General features: G+C 48.0%; 1 protein-coding gene across 2 annotated transcripts; it reads left to right on the forward strand.

Annotated features, from left to right (window-relative positions):
* Positions 1 to 6: 6 nt before the first annotated feature.
* Positions 7 to 17,403, forward strand: ift122 (intraflagellar transport 122 homolog (Chlamydomonas)). Of its 2 annotated transcripts, XM_062459095.1 has the most exons (29): positions 7 to 174; positions 812 to 878; positions 1,015 to 1,099; positions 1,192 to 1,270; positions 1,374 to 1,450; positions 1,561 to 1,627; positions 1,738 to 1,884; positions 2,453 to 2,528; positions 3,339 to 3,530; positions 3,930 to 4,068; positions 4,197 to 4,399; positions 5,429 to 5,566; positions 5,712 to 5,876; positions 6,116 to 6,313; positions 6,504 to 6,644; positions 6,843 to 6,896; positions 7,683 to 7,844; positions 8,863 to 9,029; positions 9,547 to 9,718; positions 10,987 to 11,089; positions 12,560 to 12,700; positions 12,923 to 13,020; positions 13,955 to 14,055; positions 15,109 to 15,274; positions 15,454 to 15,565; positions 15,690 to 15,818; positions 16,265 to 16,341; positions 16,482 to 16,646; positions 16,772 to 17,403. In XM_062459095.1, the coding sequence occupies exons 1-29, from the start codon at positions 116 to 118 to the stop codon at positions 16,856 to 16,858; spliced, it is 3,567 nt and encodes a 1,188-aa protein (XP_062315079.1). In that variant the 5' UTR covers positions 7 to 115; the 3' UTR covers positions 16,859 to 17,403. The 2 variants fall into 2 exon arrangements, with proteins under 2 accessions (XP_062315079.1, XP_062315078.1); XM_062459094.1 differs by lacking the exons at positions 7 to 174; positions 812 to 878; positions 1,015 to 1,099; positions 1,192 to 1,270 and having other exon boundaries at positions 1,361 to 1,450; positions 16,485 to 16,646.
* Positions 17,404 to 19,113: the final 1,710 nt, after the last annotated feature.

Raw genomic sequence — 19,113 nt, forward strand, 5'->3', positions numbered from 1 at the left:
CTGCAGTTGCGCAGGAGTTGGCAGTGAATGCACAAACTGAGATGCTGACAGCAAGCTAGCAATCTCGTAGCAATCTGTTGAACAAAATACATCAGTCGATTTGATAAAAGTCACAATGAGAGCCGTCGCCACATGGATAGACAAAGTACATGATCGTGACAAAGTTGAGCAATGGTAAGAGTATTTTTGAACTGTGTCTGCTGTCTGATTTGCTCTAACGTTACTAGTCTAATGCTAACGCACTAAAAGGCTATAGCACTACAGTAGCTAGTTTATAAAGTGTTAGGGTAGCAACGGCGGTTACTATGTAAACTCCCAGATTGTCCACATTGATCAGCTAGGGCTTTCAAGTGCTGCGTTAGTTGTCTAAGTGCATAGAACCAAAACTGTTAGTAAGGTACTATGCCATGCAGTTGCGTCTCTCTTATTATTTTAAAGTAGCTTAGATTAACAGCCTACTCTGTGCCCTTTTATGATATTATGCACTAGTTAGCTGCAAGCTACTGTAGTTGAGCTGTCTAGCCTGACCTCTTGGATGCAGCAGTTAAAAGCATTTTAGATAATTTGTCAATTTTACTATGTTGCATCAGTTATACGCTATGAAATCACCTTTCAAATGTAGCTCTTATTGTTAAGGTTACGGTTAGCTACTTATAAATAATATATGCTAAACTTATTATGGATGCTCAAATTCAATAGATTGATGGATAGATATGTGTACAATATTAAGGTTACGTTATTTATAAAGACGTGCAACTCTGTGCACAGGGTCAGCAGTCATAAAATGATACGATCATGTTCTTCATTCTAGTATCTACGATCTTGCCTTCAAACCAGACGGCAGCCAACTTATTGTTGCTGCTGGAAATCGTGTTTTGGTAAGATATATCCCTTTGTTTGTCTCTTTATGTATTGCCAGAAAAATCTAACTAATATTCGTTAACATGAATAACTGACCATATGGCAGTAAATGACAGTAAGTCTACTAAGGGAATCAACATGTCCTTATTCTAGGTGTATGACACATCGGATGGAACTCTTATTCAACCCCTGAAAGGACACAAGGATACTGTCTACTGTGTGGCTTATGCTAAAGATGGTACTAGACATTTGAAACCTTGTCAAAATAATATCTTAATAGCCACCACCATCACCACATCTTGTTTCATATGGTATCCTACTTTGTAACAGGAAAACGGTTTGCATCAGGGTCTGCTGACAAAAGCATCATAATATGGACTTCTAAACTGGAAGGGATTCTAAAATACACGTGAGTTTGTCACCAGGTCACACATATATGACTCATATATGACATTAATTTATGGTCAATCTTTCTGTATAGCTGCTTAGCTCATTTATGTGTATCTCCTCAGCCATAATGACTCCATCCAGTGTGTGGCCTACAACCCTGTCACTCACCAACTGGCTTCCTGTTCCTCTGGGGACTTTGGTAAGTAGGCTGAGACTGCACTTTGATTTCCCAGAGGGATAGAATATTTAAAGTAACACTGTTGTTGTTAAAGCACTAGTTATTTGTTTTGTTGTATTCTGTTTCTGTAGGTCTGTGGTCCCCAGAGCAGAAGTCTGTTTCCAAACATAAAGTCAGCAGCAAGATAACATGCTGCGGGTGAGTGTGACTCTTCAGTTTCAGACTTAGAAAGTGTTTAGATCTCCAAATGTTTATATACCTAATGCAACACTAGCCGACCTGTGCTGAAGTATTCCATTTGACCATAGGTGGACCAACGATGGCCAGTACCTGGCCCTGGGAATGATGAATGGGGTGGTGAGCATCAGGAATAAAAACGGAGAGGAGAAGGTCAAAATAGAGCGTCCAGGAGGCTCCTCCTCTCCTATCTGGTCCATTGCCTGGAATCCATCAAAGTTAGTCCCTGAATGTGGTTGGCATGTTACTTTTCAGTAAATTCATAAATGTTATAGGAGTTTTTGTCTTAATGTTAGAACGGGGGTCTTGGTCTTGAGTTGGCCAGTAGATGGCAGTGTTTGACCAGGCAGGCTCTCACAGGGACTGGTGGAAGTGGATGCCATTCTGTGAGGCAGAGGATGACGATGCTGTGGATGAGAGAAGTCTGGAGCAGCTGTACCTGCTGGCTGATGCCACCAGCTGCCAGAGCAGACAGAGCAGCACAGTAGGGATACTGGATGTGCAGATGGAGGTAGAGAGACAGGCAGGGTCAGGGATAGAGAGAGACGGGTCTGGAGGAGAAGAGACAGCAGAGACAGTGCTGCAAGAAGTCATCTCTGACCCAGGGTACTGCAGCCAGCTCAGGTATGGAAGGGGAGAAGAGGAAAGTGGAAGCAAGGACGTTTGAGTGATAGATTTCCGGCGCAGATTTCTGAAGACAGTCAGATGTGTTACCTTAGCAGTGACAGTGGCAGAGTGTTGAAATGTATAATAATGTCATAACACTGACTTGTTTCATGACCTCAGGGATGAGCACAATGATATCCTGGCTGTAGCAGACTGGGGCCAGAAGCTGTCCTTCTACCAGCTTAGCGGTAAACAGGTGTGGATGCAAATGATTACATTATTAATACACAATGCCTGGGAACTTTGATTGATCAACGAAGCCTAAGTTGTCTGGATGTTATCATTAAAAAAAAATCTTTGCTATGGCAACCAGCCACAATTATATTTAGGCAACCTACAACACACGGCCTAATGTCCAAAGCATGTCATGATACCACTTCACTGGACCTGTAAGGTCAATATTCCTGTTGCAATCAGCCTGTCAGAAACAATTGAAACCATAACACTGCATTGGACGTGATCCTGTTCAGTGTTTAATAACGTTTCCCTTCCACCCCCTCCTTCCCAGTGCCCCTGGGTATTACTGGAATTATAGACAAATATGCACTGTTCATTACTCTGCCATGATACCTTAGGTTCATACGTTGTCACTGGGATGTTTATCTGTTTAAGTGAACATGCTGTTTTGATTACAGCGCTAGGAATAGTCTGTAATAAAACAACGAAGGTTGTCCAAATGGGTCTTATTTCAGGGCAAAAGAATGGACCGTCAGGCGGTTTTCTTTACAGTGTGAGGAGAAACAGATGCACCGTCGGGGAACTGATATGACGTTGCACAAATGGACCTCAAGTGCCAGCACAATAGGGCCTATTTAGAAAAGAGAGTGTTTCTTTTTTTATTATTTTTTAATGTCTTTTGGACAGGCACTCAAAGGGACAGCTAAATGGACCGCAGGCTTTGATGTGTGTAAGCCCAGTCTGGGGAAAGTGTTGGCCCAGACCCTGTTTCATAAATTGTCGAGAGATTTCCTTGTTGTCTTCATGGCTGCTTCTCTGCTTCTCTCAGATAGGGAAGGACAGGACTCTGACCTATGACCCCTGCTGCGTCAGCTACTTCTCCAAGGGGGAGTACATAGTCATGTGCGGCTCAGATAAGCAGGCCTCCCTTTACACCAAAGACGGGGTGCGGCTCGGCACCATCGGAGAGCAGAACTCCTGGGTGTGGACCTGCCGGGTCAAACCAGACTCCAACTATGTGGTGGGTTGGGATACTATGGAGACCTTGTGGAAGAGTGTGAAATCAGACCTCATGCTGTAGAACTGTTCCCATGCCAGAAGATCTCATGTAACCATGTGTGTAAGCATGTGGTTGTGAGAGGGAACAGTATCACAATGCTGTGATATGTTATTAAAGTGGGGATTTGAAATGGTATCACAGCTTAAGATGGGTTCACAAACCAATAACACAGATGCCTTTTCTTGGTCTATACCACATGTGATGATGTATGAGAGAGAGAGACAACTTTCTGTCTGGTATTTGTGCCAGATCGGGCCCTGACAACAGGAAGAATGTGCCTCTCGCTGTCTTTTCTCCAAGGTGATAATGGGATGCACTGCTACATTGTTGTGCTGAGTGTTTTAACCGGCTCCCCTGCAGGTGCTGGGCTGTCAGGATGGGACCATCGCTTTCGTCCAGCTCATCTTCAGCACCGTGCACGGCCTGTACAAGGACCGCTACGCCTACAGAGACAGCATGACCGATGTCATCGTCCAGCACCTCATCACCGAGCAGAAAGGTGTGGTCACATACACACAGCCCTCCTCACAGGCCACCAGGCCACTCAGGAAAAGCAGCAGGGCCCCTCTATCATCCGCTCATCCGCTCTCTCCCCCACCCCCCCCCTCTCATCCCTTTCTCTTCCAGTGCGCATTAAGTGCAGGGAGCTGGTGAAGAAGATTGCCATCTACAGGAACCGCCTGGCCATCCAGCTTCCTGAGAAGATCCTCATATACGAGCTGTATTCGGACGATTCCTCCGACATGCACTACCGAATCAAGGAGAAGATCTGCAGGAAGTTTGAATGCAACCTGCTAGTGGTCTGTTCCCTGCACATCATCCTGTGCCAGGTGAGACTGCATGGCTGGTATGTGTCAGAGTATGTTTACAGTGTGGAGTGTCTGCTGCACTTGGAACTGTGTGTCTACTCCTCAGGACTTGTTAAGCAGGATTGTCTCAAACACTCGAGAACATGCACCTCTTGATGCATTACCATAAATAAACTGTGACCTGATTCACAATGACTTGCAGTGACACCATCCCATCTGAATTACACTAATCCATCATTGATAGATTGTGAAGTAGCCTATGGGGAAAAAAATAAATGCCATTAACAGGATGGAAACAGAATAACGGGTCAGTGATATAGTGCTACTTGGAACAGGCTAGAGAAAGACCAGACCAGAGATGCTGGTGGTTCCCCTGATGCTTCTGCTTGTAAGAGGCCCCAGCTGTGTGTTTCCCAAGGTTCTACCCCCCTCCCTTTCCCTCCCTCCCTCCCTCCCTCCCTCCCCCTCTTTCTTTCGGTCTTTCCCTCCATCCTTCCTCTCTCCTTCGCCTCGTCAGACAGTGTGAGTGAGACAGAGAGAAGTGAGAGGGCATGACTACAGTCTGTGGAAGCTCTGGCTGTCTCTCGTGGTTATTCTCTGCTTCCTTTCTCTGGACTGACAGGGGAGAGAGAGAGAGGGAGGAAGAGGAGCAGCTAGAATACTTTTTTCCCCCTCCTAAATATGGGGTGTGACAGGGGCGCTTCAGACGTGCCTCTAATAGCCTTGTTAGAGCTTTATAGCAAATGCTGTTTTCAACCCATGACTGGGCTAGGCTTGCTTGTGTCCAATCATATTAAACTCCGTCTTTATCACAGTATGTTTTACAGATGTTACACACCCCACTTCAAAGAGCATGGACAGAGTACAGAGGATACAATAGTGCACGGTTGTGAGATTTGTGGCGCGTTTTTAGGAGATTAAAACAAAATGTGAAAGTCAAAAAGGTCGTCGTGAAATTCACATCTGTGTGATTAGGTGCCAGGCTGTCTGTGATTAATGTCTTTGTCTGATTTGGGCTCTGACCGGTCCCTTGCCTCTGTGGGTTTCCAGGAGAAGAGACTTCAGTGCCTGTCCTTCACCAGCATCAAGGAGAAGGAGTGGCTGATGGAGTCTCTGATTCGCTACATCAAAGTGATTGGTGGCCCACCGGGCAGAGAGGGCCTGCTGGTGGGATTGAAGAACGGAGCAGTGAGTACCTGGGAGACGCCCTCAGACCGTGTTCACACTACATCCTGGCTGTCTCAGCCTCTCCTCAACACAACTCAAACTCCCTTCGTTTAGATGGAGGAGGTCGAGCTTCTTTCAGTGTGTAACCCTCAGTTTGTGACTGTAGATCCTGAAGATCTTTGTGGACAACCCGTTTGCCATCACGCTGCTGAAGCAGTCCACGTCGGTGCGCTGTCTGGACATGAGCATGTCCCGCAGCAAGCTGGCCGTGGTGGATGAACACAACACCTGTCTGGTCTATGACATCAACACCAAGGAGCTGCTCTTCCAGGTCAGGGGCCGGCGCCGTCACACTCTCCAGTCAGGGCTAGGGCGTGAGGGGGAAAGCTGACAGGAAGCTGATTTCAGAGCTTATTCGAGGCGGAATTTGAACTCTGCCACGGGCTACTGCTTCTTTGATCATAATATCACATGGTACAATGGCACCTCATTCATCCCTACAGTTCCACATTTCTTTGACCTTAAACTTGCCCCCACTCTACCCCCCCCCCCCCCCCCTCCTCTCCACAGGAGCCTAATGCGAACAGCGTAGCCTGGAACACCCAGTGTGAGGACATGCTGTGCTTCTCTGGTAGTGGCTACCTCAACATCAAGGCCAGCAACTTTCCTGTGCACCAGCAGAAGCTGCAAGGCTTTGTGGTGGGCTACAATGGCTCCAAGATCTTCTGCCTGCACGTGTACTCCATGTCTGCTGTGGAGGTGCCTCAGGTGGGCGTCTCCTTGCCCAGTCTATCTGGAGAGAATGGGATGACTGGATGATTGGGGGAGAAGCGGGAGGAATTCAAGTTAGGCTGAGAGGTGTTGCCAGTGGTCAGTGTGTGGCTAGTTGTTCATTTTGAGGATGTGTGTCATTGCCGCTTGGTTGATTGACTGTTGTGACCTCCTCACTACTCTCCAGTCCGCTCCTATGTACCAGTACCTGGAGAGGAAGATGTTTAAGGAGGCCTATCAGATCGCCTGTCTGGGGGTGACAGACAACGACTGGAGAGACCTGGCCACAGAGGCCCTGGAGGGACTGGACTTTGACACGGCCAAGAAGGTCACTCACTCACACACGCACACACACACACACACACATGTGCGTGCATATTCAAACACACACATTGGAACATTGTATTGCAATGAACTGTAATGCCACTGTCCATCACCAGATGGTGTAGCCTGATTCCATTAGTGTATCCCTCATAGGAAATGGGTCATGTGAATGAAAACTTTCCATTTCTCTTCCCTCTCTCAGGCCTTCATCAGAGTGCGAGACCTGCGCTACCTGGAGCTTATCAATAGCATTGAGGTACAGCAAGCTCCCTGGTCGGAATGACATTAGTTGAGGTTCAAAGTGTTTTTCCATGGTAGGGGGCAGCACTAAGAGCCTTAATCAGGGTGGAACACTGTAGATTTACTGGCTGGCCAGAGCTGGTCCTGACATCATCAAAGGGAGACATAGAGGAGTGACTGGTCCGATTGCACGCAGCACCCTTATTATGCATTTAATTACTTGGTTTTCCTCTGGCTCCTACTTCAAACCCCAGCCTAAAGCCAGAGGGTAAGGCTAGCGTCAGGCTGACCTCCCTTACACACACTCTCACACACACACACACAAACAGAAACTTGCATACATGAAGTCAAGCACGCACAGGGCCGGAACTGGTAAAGGACAGAAAAAGCATAACTTAATGGGAATTTAACTAATCTCCTGGGGTGTTTCAATCAGAAAAAACTGAGAATATAAATGCATTCATATGTGTTCTTGGACAACTTTATGATAAGATTAGAGTAGCTGCAGGCAGGAAAAGGCAGTCTTTGAAAAACACATGCTTTTTTTTTGTTGGTGTGGAAAGAAAGGATCATTGAATTTCACAAAGGCCTGCATGTGTTTCTGTTAGTGACTGAACTTTGACTGCTTTGTGAAGTTGTTTGCTTGTAGCCAAATAAACTCACAGTACAGTAACTAAAGGAAATGTCTTCTTGGATGCCAGTGGTAATCTGACCCCCAGCCTAATGCCTCACAGTCACAGTACCACTAACACAAATGCTGTATCTGTGGCGTGTAACTGTGTCCATACTGATGGATTTGCAGGAGAGGAAGAAGAGGGGTGAGAGTGACGATGATCTGTTCCTGGCAGACGTGTATGCCTACCAGGGGAAATTCCACGAGGCTGCCAAGCTCTATAAACGCAATGGCTACGAGTCCAGAGCCCTGAGCATGTACACAGACCTGCGCATGTTTGAGTATGCCAAGGTGAGTGCTCGTCGATGAGGCACACTCACACAGAATGTCCCTGTTACAGTTGAACATGTGTTTTTCTTTCGCCATGTGGAGGCTGTGTGTGTTGAGACAGGCCACCTCCACAGTCTATCTTTCATCTCCACATATATCACGGGGATCTCTCCTTACCTCATCCCGTCAGTTTCTTTTTTGCTCTCCCTCGTTCTCTCTCTCCCCCTTGCTCTCTCTCTCTCCCCCTTGCTCTCTCTCTCTCTCTCTCTCTCTCTCTCTCTCTCTCTCTCTCTCTCTCTCTCTCTCTCTCTCTCTCTCTCTCCTCCCACCCTCTTTCCCTGCTATCTCTCCCTCTCTCTCTCACACACACACAAAGTCACCGTACTACATACACAAGTTTCACACCAACGTCCATCCGCAGTTCTAGGTGGTGGGTGTGTAGAGGGAGAGAGAGAGAGTGTCAGAAGGGTGTGGGGGCTGTGACGGTGTCAGTGGGAGGTGACGCGATCCTATGTTGTGTTTAGTGTGTTTATGTGTGGAGGCCTCCTTGATCACCATCAGTATGTTCTCAGTCCTGTGGCAGATGACACTGGCCCGACTCCTGGCCCTCCATCAGTGTGTGTGTGTGTGTGTGTGTGTGTGTGTGTACGCGTGCATCTCTGTGTGTTCTGGCCGCTGTATATTTATGCGGCTGTGTGGCCATCTGGTCCTGGAGGCTGTTTGTTTTATCTGGGGCGGCCACCGGAGGGGTGGAGCCTGGGGGTGTTTGTTTGGCTCCTAGCCTCCCTCTCAGCCCTGACCCACCAACCGCTGGTCTGTCCAAGCTGGGCTTCCCCACAGCTCTCTGGACCTGGTGCCTTATTCAGGATGTCTGACTACCACACCTGCAGCATCTGTTATTTAACAGTCTGAACCTGTTAGCTACTTCATACGTTATTTGCGAGTGGGACTGATAAGCTGTGAACCACTTAAACATCGTCCATCCCCTCTCTTTCTGTTTCTCTCTGTCTCCTTGTCCTTCCCTTCCTCCCCCCTGCAGGAGTTTGTGGGGGCAGCAGACCCTAAGAACTCTCGGCTGCTGATGTCCAAACAGGCTGACTGGGCCAAGAACAGCAAGGAGCCGCGAGCTGCCGCTGAGATGTACCTGTCTGCGGGAGAGCACCTCAAGGCCATCGACATCATAGGAGAGCACGGCTGGGCAGACATGTGGGTGGCACATGACACATACACTCACTCACTCACTCACTCAGTCATACCTCCTGATTCCTCCCTGGTGTGAGTCATGGAAAAGTGGAAAGGGCGTGTGTGGTTGTGAAGCAGGCTGACAGATAAGACTTAAGTCCGGTCTGTTGTCCTATCAGAACTCCCCCGGGTACCATCTCTGGCCCAGTGTCTGCTAGCTGTCAATCACACCCTCCCTTTGGCCCGGACCACCAAGGCTAGTGCAGACCCAGCATAACAAACCCAGGGAGCTCTGCCAAGCTTTATCAGACTTAACTGAAATTGGGTGTGTTTATTAGGGTCTCACTCCATGTGATGTGGTGCTCAGCAGGAGATAGGCCTGTGTGTGTGTTAGGGGTTGATTTATAATGGGTCCCCTGTGAGGCCCTGCCTGGAAATCACTCGAACACAAATACACGCGCACACACACACACACACACACACAAGCTCAACACTCACCCTCATCCTGATCTCATCTCTCCCCCCTCCTGTCCTCCGCCAGGCTGATTGACATAGCCCGTAAGCTGGATAAGGCAGAGCGCGAGCCCCTGGCTAAGTGTGCGGCCTACTTCAAGAAGCTGAAGCACCACGGCTACGCCTCAGAGACCTTCTCCAAGATGGGGGACATGCAGGCCCTGGTGCAGCTGCATGTGGAGGCCCGCCACTGGGACGAGGTCAGAGCTCAACAGCCTCCATGGCGACTCCATCTTTTAGTCCCAGGTTACCCTCATGATAAACACAAACTCCTTCCACTATACAGTACATAAGGCCTTCTTTGTTTCCCATTCAGAGGGCACTGTACTTCCAGCCCTTTCACACCTGTCCCTCCAGGAAGCCTGTGTGTCCTGGTTGTAAGGATCTGTATCCACTGTTAGATAAACTGAAGCCATGTTCATAAAACCAGAGCTATCTGAGCCCTCAGTACGACGAGCATAGAAGAAACACAAAACGCTTGAAAGCACTTACGAGCATTAGCTAAACACTCTGTTCTGTTTTCAATCACCCCCCCCCCCCTCCTCCAGGACCACTCATAAGATACAAACAGAGAAAAAACTACATTTCCTAAACCCATCTCCAGTGGTTAATCAAGTTCTAAGCGTTACAGAGAGCACATTTCCATAATAGAAACAAGGACGCCAAAATGAGAACATGAAATCCACAGTCACAGGAACCTGGCATGTCAGTGAAGGAATGAAATAGTGCTGGGTATTTATTTGATCAGGAGAGAGGGAGAGAGAGGGAGAGAGGGAGAGAGAGGGAGAGAGGGAGAGAGAGGGAGAGAGAGGGAGAGAGAGGGAGAGAGAGGTGGAAAGCTAGAAAGGTAGAGCGTGAGCTTTTATGTTTGATGTCCTTCTCTGTGGGTGGTGGACTCTGAGAGAGGACAGAACACAGTACTACAGTACGGCCCATATGGAGGCCATTGTCTGCTCCCATTCTCTCTACCTGGGCCTGGGTTTGGCCTGGTTAGGCTCACTGACTGAGTACTCAGGGGGGTTTACCATGACGCTGAGACACACACACTCATACACGGAGGTTTGGACCATGGGACATTAGGGTTCATCAATCAACCTGACAGGCAGGTATGCATCCACAGGGTCCTATCAGACTACTCGGCCACATTTGACTCAATCAGCTCCATCTGCACAGCCATCGACTGTGAAATGCAATTAGGCTACACTTGTCTCCTAGTGTCCCGCCTTAAATATGAACCAAATTCATGTTTTTTGCCTCCAAAATATTTTCTAAGCCTCAATTGAAAAGCCTGTGTTTTTAATCACCTCCTGTTGGAATGGCCCCAGGCGCTTTGCCTGGTGGATGAGAGCCATGATTCAGTTTCTCTCACATCCTGGTGTATGATCTAATAGAACCCTGAATTCTAGCATGTGTTTAATTTGCTGGTGATGTGAACCCTCCCACCAGCGCTTGTCTCTCCTTCCTCCAGGCCTTCTCTCTGGTAGAGAAACATGTCCAGTTCAAAGATGACGTCTATGTCCCCTATGCCCAGTGGCTGGCGGAGAACGACCGCTTTGAGGAGGCACAGAAAGGTGAGAGGAAAGGAGACCCAGACCCTCTTGACCCAGACCATCTCTAGCTACACCATCTCTAGACCGGACATGTTTGCATATGGGACATATGCAAATATATTTGGCCAGTGTTGGACCCAGAAATTTTTCACTGCTTCCTCCTGACTGTCTGTGTGTCCACTGTGGAAGCAGCCCCTCTGCCAGGTACAGTCGTTGAGTGAAGCAGAGCAGAGCGGATCTGACTGTCAGCACGATGACATGCATGGTTTTAATCACCACCACTACAAGCACGGCTAATGATGATTGCCCAATGTTATTACCCTCCATCATTTCATCCATGTGTCCCCTTCTCTCCTCCTCTCTTGCTGTCTCAGAAGTCATAATCACAGCATGGATTTATAATTAGCATGCATATTTGCTATCCTGATCCCTGCATAACATCCCTCTCTTTCTCTTCCTGTCTGTGGAGCACAGTTAGGCAAGCCTGATTATGTTGCCAGCCAGTAATCTACTGTTGTGCTGATTGTAAGGTATATTTTAGTCAGGCAGTGATGTGGTGTACTGTTACTATTGATTGTAATTGACTTTAGGACCCGGTCTGGTTGCTAGCGGTTTCTCACCTAGCAATATTAACCAGGGGCTGGATCTCCTCAGACATGCACAGCGCTCAGTAAAAGTAACAGTGACATCACCACACGTTCAAGGAGTCCAGACAACTCCAACTATTCATCATTGTTAGCATGTGTGGTGTGTTTGTGTGTGTGTCCGTGTGTTAGCGTGTGTATGTTTGTTTGTGTGTGTTATGTGTGTGTGCATGTCTGTGTGTTTGTATGAATGAAAAGGTGGGGCTCCTACACTAACCAGCAACAGCTGACTGGTGTTTTATCCGGCTGGTTGCACTGATGAATATTTGCCAGTAATGTGTCCTGACCCCCCCACGGCCAGTGGGGCAGGGTTGGCAGCTGGGTCACCTCCCTAAAGCTGCTTCTCATTAGCACAGATAGCAGCATGAGCAATGGGACTCATGTTTATTACCACGCTGCTCGCTAAGTGCCATGGTGTTTGACATTTGGGAGAGGCCTGTTTGTGGTTATTAGTGAAAAATGGGGGAAAACCTTGTCTCGTATACGTTCCGTACAAATTGCCTTTGACATTTAGATCACTTTGAGGGCAGCGCAAGTTTAAGTATTTTTGTGTGTCCATTTTTTTCGGTTTCTGTTTTTTCCCCCTGTGTAATAAAACTATCATTCTTAGACTGGCAATGGGAGTGTGTTGGCTGAGGAACTCAAGGATATCTATCAGACCAGTCATTAACTGTAGATGCTATGGTTACTGTTCACAGATTTCTTGAAAAGTGTTTGGCTGCTTTTTATAGTCCGTGAGGCAGCACTACAGGCCAGTGTTATATAGCACATCATAACTTTTTATATTTTTCTCTCTATCCTTCCATCCATCCACCCTTCCCTCCCTGCTGTAATCTCTCCCTCTCAGCGTTCCACAAGGCGGGCCGGCAGAGCGAAGCTGTGAAAGTGCTGGAGCAGCTTACCCACAATGCCGTGGTGGAGAGCAGGTTCAATGATGCAGCCTACTATTACTGGATGCTGTCTATGCAGTGTTTGGACATTGCCAGGGGTGAGGCAGAGACACTACCTGCACCAACAGTACACCTACAACTGCTATTTACCAACACCTTCAGTACACCTCCACCTAAAGTATACCCCTATATCTTCACCTACAGAATACCTAATCATGTACCTAGACCTAAACCTAACTCCCCTGGATGTGGGTGGGAAGGTTGCACTTTTTTGTTAGGGTGGGTTTTAACGTGTGTGTGTGTGTGTGTGTGCGAGCTAGAAAGTGAAGACCAGAGGGAGGAGATGCTGAAGATGTTTGAACGTTTCCAGCAGCTGGCAGAGCTTTACCACGTCTACCACTCGGTGCAGCGCTACACGGTAAGAGCATGCCCAGACCCCGGGGTCAGCATGAGGACAGCAGGACAGGCTGAGAGATGAGAAGGAAGAAGGTCACGGGATGCCCTTTGACAGATGAAGGAGGGCCGCACTGAAACCAAGAAGCAGATAACTGCAGCAGAAGATAGGCCTACAATACTTCAACCAGACAGAGACACTAAACATGGATACACCGACTCAGATACACCCAAAACACCCTTTAGGAGACCTCCCAAGAGATTCCGTCTGCCCCCAGATCTCACTCCTCGCCCCAGAACAAACCCGTCAACCCCCTCTCTCGCCAATCACCACGGCACGACCCTGCTGTGACCCTATCTCCATGGTAACCCTCCTGTAGATTAATCAGGACTCCCAGCCTTTCCTCCTATGGTGGGTCCAGTAAGCACCCCTGCTTATAATAAAGCCCGCTATGACTGCTTATGAGCTGCGTCTGTCCTGCAGGCAGACAGAGGCGCCGCAGGCTGGTGTCTGCAGGGCTGCTCTCTGTTTATTTTTACAGTACTCCTCTGGTGTGGGGGCCACACCCTCAAAGTGAGGAATCATTGTGATCAAGACCAGAGCAGGAAACTGAACATATATGTCTCACTTTAACTCTGGCAGGCAGGCAGGCAGGCAGGCCCTGGACTGATGTATGGAAGCCAGGCTGCTCTATGTTAGGGAGAGGTCCCATTGACAGTCCAGCGGGGAGAGAGAGGTGTTCTGTGTGGTCAGGCAGCAGGGTGTGGCCCAGCCTTTCTTGTTCACACTGAGACCAGCTTAGGAGACTGAGGAAATGTGGAGGAAGGGTTCCCCACCGAAGAACCCTAACCCAACATCTAACCAGTAAACATGTATGTATTTATTTATTGAATTTCTCTCTCTTCTTTGCCTCCCCCAACTTGTTTCTCCCTCTGCTACCCCCTCTGCCCCTTCCCAGGATGAACCCTTCAGCTCGCATCTGCCAGAGACGCTCTTCAACATATCCAGGTTCCTTCTTCACAACCTCACAAAAGACGTGCCACTGGGCATCTCCAAAGTGTATCCTTCCACGTGTTTTAAAGTAGTGCCTGAGTTGTCTGCTAACTGTGAGCTGATGAGGCTGATGTGGAGATTACCGAGTCATGTTTGAGGGGTCTGAGAGAGGGCAAGAATCTGAGAAAGAACTGAAAAATAGAGGAAGGGAATGAAACCCAAACAGGTCAGGGGAAACCGAGCTGTGGCAGGGAGGAAGACGGGACGCCAGGAAGAAGCACATCCTCAGTAACCAAAACAAACGCCCTGATAACTGCTCACACACACTCACTCTACACACCCCCCACCTCCAAAGACACACATACATGTTCAGTACTCGCACACACAGTGGTGGAAGGAAATCCCGGCCTTCCAGAAGGAAGTCAGCCTGAGCAGCTAGAATCCTCTCCAGCCACACAAAGCCCATCGAAAAACTTTGAACTAGGATTTATAGGTTTAGCAGACCCTGGAAGGACCTGGTCACAATAACATGTTACGCACAATGTTACGGGAAAGCCCCACTAAACACCACACACAAAAGGCCTTTTTAAAAATGGTATTATCAGTGGGATTGGGCGGGTCCAGGACAGAGGACATGCAGATGGATCAGAGCCAGTTCTACAGCTGGAAGTCATTGACCCAGTGATGCCTTTCTCCAAGACGCTCTCTACAACAATCTTCCTTCATATAAATACAAACTAGCAGCAATTTCCTCCTCTCAAACAGACACACATATACTGTACACAGAGGTGCACGCGCTACCACAAACAAACTACGGTACATCAGCCAGGATCTTTAACTAGTCATATGGATCACAGATGCCATGACGGAACGGAGCGAGCGCCGAGTGCATTATGAGGCAGTTGTGATTGAGTTTAGCCCAGTATTAGTATGTCTGAGGAGATTATGATAAAATGATCATCTTTTCTCAAATATCAAGACATCGCATGTATCGGTAGAGATGAAAGAATATCAAAAATGCCCTTTTAATGTTGACAGTGTTAATAGTGATAGATGCAGACAGTGTGTAGAGTTCATCACCACAGTTTACAGAGTGCCTCTCCTTGACGGCGTACCCAGTAATATCCTGTATGCGTTGGCCAAGCAGAGTCAGGCCCTGGGGGCCTTCAAGCTGGCCAGGCATGCTTATGAGAAGCTGCAGGAGCTGCATGTCCCCGCCCGCTTCCAGGACTCCATGGACCTGGGCAGCCTCACCGTCCGCTCCAAGCCCTTCCATGACAGCGAGGTGGGGGCAGCAGTGGGCCTAACCCATGTTTGGTGCTGCAGTCATGTTTGTGTAGTTGTCTGTGCGGATGTGTTCACGGCTGCGTGTTGATGCGAGTTGCTTTCATTGTGAACTATGCTCGTGTATTATATCCATGTTATGTGCTACATTCTATGGTGTTGTGTGGTTGGATCTCCCAGGACCTGATTCCCATGTGTTACCGCTGCTCCACCAACAACCCCCTCCTGAACAGTCAGGGCAGCGCCTGCATCAACTGCAAACAGCCCTTCATCTACTCAGCCTCTTCCTACGGTAGCTATCTCATTCACACATGCCATGTCTGTCTGTATGTGGGTGAGAAAGGTAGAGAGACAGAGAGAGATCATTGTGTTCTGTATCTATCTATATCTATGTGTGTGTGTGTGTGTGTGTGTAGAGGTGCTACCTCTGGTGGAGTTCTACCTGGAGGAGGGCATCACTAACGAGGAGGCCGTGTCCCTCATCGACCTGGAGGTCCCTCGGCAGGACCGGAAGGCGGCTCGCTGGCAGGAGATGAGCAGCGGGGGTATCCTCTAACAGCACACACGCTCCATCTCAACATGTGTGTGTGTGTGTGTGTGTGTGTGTGACAATCTGTATGGGTGAGATTCACACTTGTGACTGTTTGGATTTTGAGAGGTTGTTTAGTCTCTGATGACCCTGGTGCCATCATGCACCGTAAGCTGTCAGAGCTAAGTCATATTAGCCCTGGGGCTTAGCAGGGCTAGAGGAGCTCTCCTCGCTCGTCTTAATGACACTAACCCCCTGAGAGCCAGAGCCAGGGATTAACCTGCATTAGTCTGGCTGCCCTCAAGGGCACTCAGGTCTGCACCGCTTCCCCCAACCCACACACTGACAGGCCCTAGGGTACGTGCTCTGGACCCTCTTCTACTGGGGGTGGGGGGTTACTTGTGCTGTGGACCCTGGTCCTGGCTCCATGATGTGTGTGTATCCCTAACTAACGGCGTTCAGAATCCCAGTCTCTGAAGCTGGATGATGGGATGGATGAAGCCGAGGAGGACCCCTTCACGGCCAAGCTCAGCTTTGAGGTGAGGGAGGGAGGGGGGAAGATGGGGGGGGGGGGGCGTCGCAGGAAGGGAGAGAAGATTCAGCTTTTAATCAAGATATCATTGAAAAGAGGCAGATCTAACAGGAATGTATCTCTTCATGTGTGTGTGTGTCCTTGCAGCAGGGGGGCTCTGAGTTTGTGGCTGTGAAGGTGAGTCGCTCCGTGCTGCGGTCCATGAGCAGGAGGGATGTCCTGATCAGGCGCTGGCCCAAGCCCCTCAAGTGGAAGTACTACCGCTCCCTGCTGCCTGACGTCAGCATCACCATGTGCCCCTCCTGCTTCCAGGTACGACCACACATGCACACACACACTTCACACACACTCCAAGTCTTCCTGGTTTACCCTGAAGGGTGCACCTTCACACATGCAGAATGGAGTTGTGTTCCCTGACTCTCTGGGTGTTGCTGTAGATGTTCCACAGCGAGGACTATGAGCTGCTGGTGCTGCAACACAACTGCTGTCCCTACTGCCGCAGGCCCATCGACGAGCCCAACTGACCCCCTGTCCTGTATCACAGCACTCCAGCCGCTCTGCTGGGCCTTCACCCTCTCTCATCTCCATCCACAACCCCGCTCAACATTCATCTACAGGGTCTCCCGAATGTTCATTGAAACGTTTCGAATCATTCTATCCATCGAAGCTCTTTAGTTGTCAGACATTTTTGATGTTGTCACTACGGCATTAGATGAGCGCTCCTTCCTTCCCGCATTTGGGAAGTGACACCATGTTGATGCTTGTTACATCACCAGGGTTGTTACTGTGGTAAACACACAGTCAGACGATCAACTTGATAGGATTAAGGGGATCAGATTACTCAGAGATTATATAATCTTAAAGGATATGTACAGTAGATGAAATAACTCCATTCAGACTAACACTAAAATGTATTTATTTTTGGATCGGAATGCAAAGTTCTGTTTGAAAAGATTTATATTGATGCTTGTATTGTGCTGGTGTTTTGTCAACGTGGTTGAATATAAAGTTTTTACTAGTTGTATTGTCTTTTTTTATTTTTCTAAATAAACTTTCTTGTTCCACTGTCTGAGAATGTGTCTGTGTGTGTAGCAGTTCTCATGTTGTTCAAAGCAAGGATTATGTTACCACTGATGTAGATGAATTGGAGCACTCTAGAAATTACAATTACAGTCTCTGACTTCCACTCTGTGTTTCCTGTGCCATGTTGTGTCAGGATGCTGGTACCCTGGGGCGGTTGGGAGGTTGTTCCGTCTCATTGTTAGGTCTCTGTCTTTCCCTAGACAGTGTGCCGATGACGAGTCGGTGCCGATGACGAGTTGGTGGTGATGTCACAGAGGCAGGATAGCTGTACTTCATCACTCTCTTGCCTTTGAACATACACAGCATACAGTTAGGTCCATAAATATTTGGACATTGACACAATTTTCAGCATTTTGGCTCTGTATACCACCACAATGGATTTGAAATGAAACAATCAAGATGTGCTTTAAGTGCAGACTTTCAGCTTTAATTTCAGGGTATTTACATCCTAATCAGGTGAACGGTGTAGGAATTACAACACATTTTATATGTGGCCCCCCCCTTTTTAAGGGACCAAAAATAATTGGACAAACCAACATAATCATAAATCTAATTGTCACTTTTAATACTTGGTTGCAAATCCTTTGCAGTCAATGACAGCCTGAAGTCTGGAACCCATAGACATCACCAGACGCTGGGTTTCGTCCCTGGTGATGCTCTGCCAGGCCTCTACTGCAACCGTCTTCAGTTCCTGCTTGTTCTTGGGGCATTTTCCCTTCAGTTTTGTCTTTAGCAAGTGAAATGCATGCTCAATTGGATTTAGGTCAGGTGATTGACTTGGCCATTGCAGAACATTCCACTTCTTTGCCTTAAAAAACTCTTTGGTTGCTTTCGCAGTATGCTTCGGCTCATTGTCCATCTGCACTGTGAAGCGCCGTCCTATGAGTTCTGAAGCATTTGGCTGAATCTGAGCAGATAATATTGCCAGAAACACTTCAGAATTCATCCTACTGCTTTTGTCAGCAGTCACATCATCGATAAATACAAGGGAACCAGTTCCATTGGCAGCCATACATGCCCACGCCATAACACTACCTCCACCATGCTTCACTGATGAGGTGGTATGCTTTGGATCATGAGCAGTTCCTTCCCTTCTCCATACTCTTCTCTTCCCATCATTCTGGTACAAGTTGATCTTGGTCTCATCTGTCCATAGGATGTTGTTCCAGAACTGTACAGGCTCTTTTAGATGTTTTTTGGCAAACTCTAATCTGGTCTTCCTGTTTTTGAGACTCACCAATGGTTTACATCTTGTGGTGAACCCTCTGTATTTACTCTGGTGAAGTCTTCTCTTAATTTTGGACTTTGACACAGATATGCCTACCTCCTGGAGAGTGTTCTTGATCTGGCCAACTGTTGTGAAGGGGTTTTTCTTCACCAGGGAAAGAATTCTTCTGTCATCCACCACAGTTGTTTTCCGTGGTCTTCCGGGTCTTTTGGTGTTGCTGAGCTCACCAGTGCGTTCTTTCTTTTTAAGAATGTACCAAACAGTTGATTTGGCCACACCTAATGTTTTTGCTATCTCTCTGATTGATAGGTTTGTTTTGATTTTTCAGCCTAACGATGGCTTGCTTCACTGATGGTGACTGCTCTTTGGACTTCATATTGAGAGTTGACAGCAACAGATTCCAAACACAAATACCATACTTGAAATGAACTCTAGACCTTTTATCTGCTCCTTGTCAATGAAATAACG

Source organism: Osmerus eperlanus, chromosome 4 (assembly GCF_963692335.1).
Source record: "Osmerus eperlanus chromosome 4, fOsmEpe2.1, whole genome shotgun sequence".
Lineage (NCBI taxonomy): Eukaryota > Metazoa > Chordata > Actinopteri > Osmeriformes > Osmeridae > Osmerus > Osmerus eperlanus.

What these genes read in the sequence shown, in the direction of transcription:
- ift122 (XM_062459095.1), top strand. Translation starts at nt 116, where the DNA reads ATGAGAGCCGTCGCCACATGGATAGACAAAGTACATGATCGTGACAAA. An exon ending in CTGTTCCTCTGGGGACTTTG is followed by an intron (nt 1,451 to 1,560) that starts GTAAGTAGGCTG and finishes CTGTTTCTGTAG; the next exon opens with GTCTGTGGTCCCCAGAGCAG. An exon ending in CCACTGGGCATCTCCAAAGT is followed by an intron (nt 14,056 to 15,108) that starts GTATCCTTCCAC and finishes CGGCGTACCCAG; the next exon opens with TAATATCCTGTATGCGTTGG.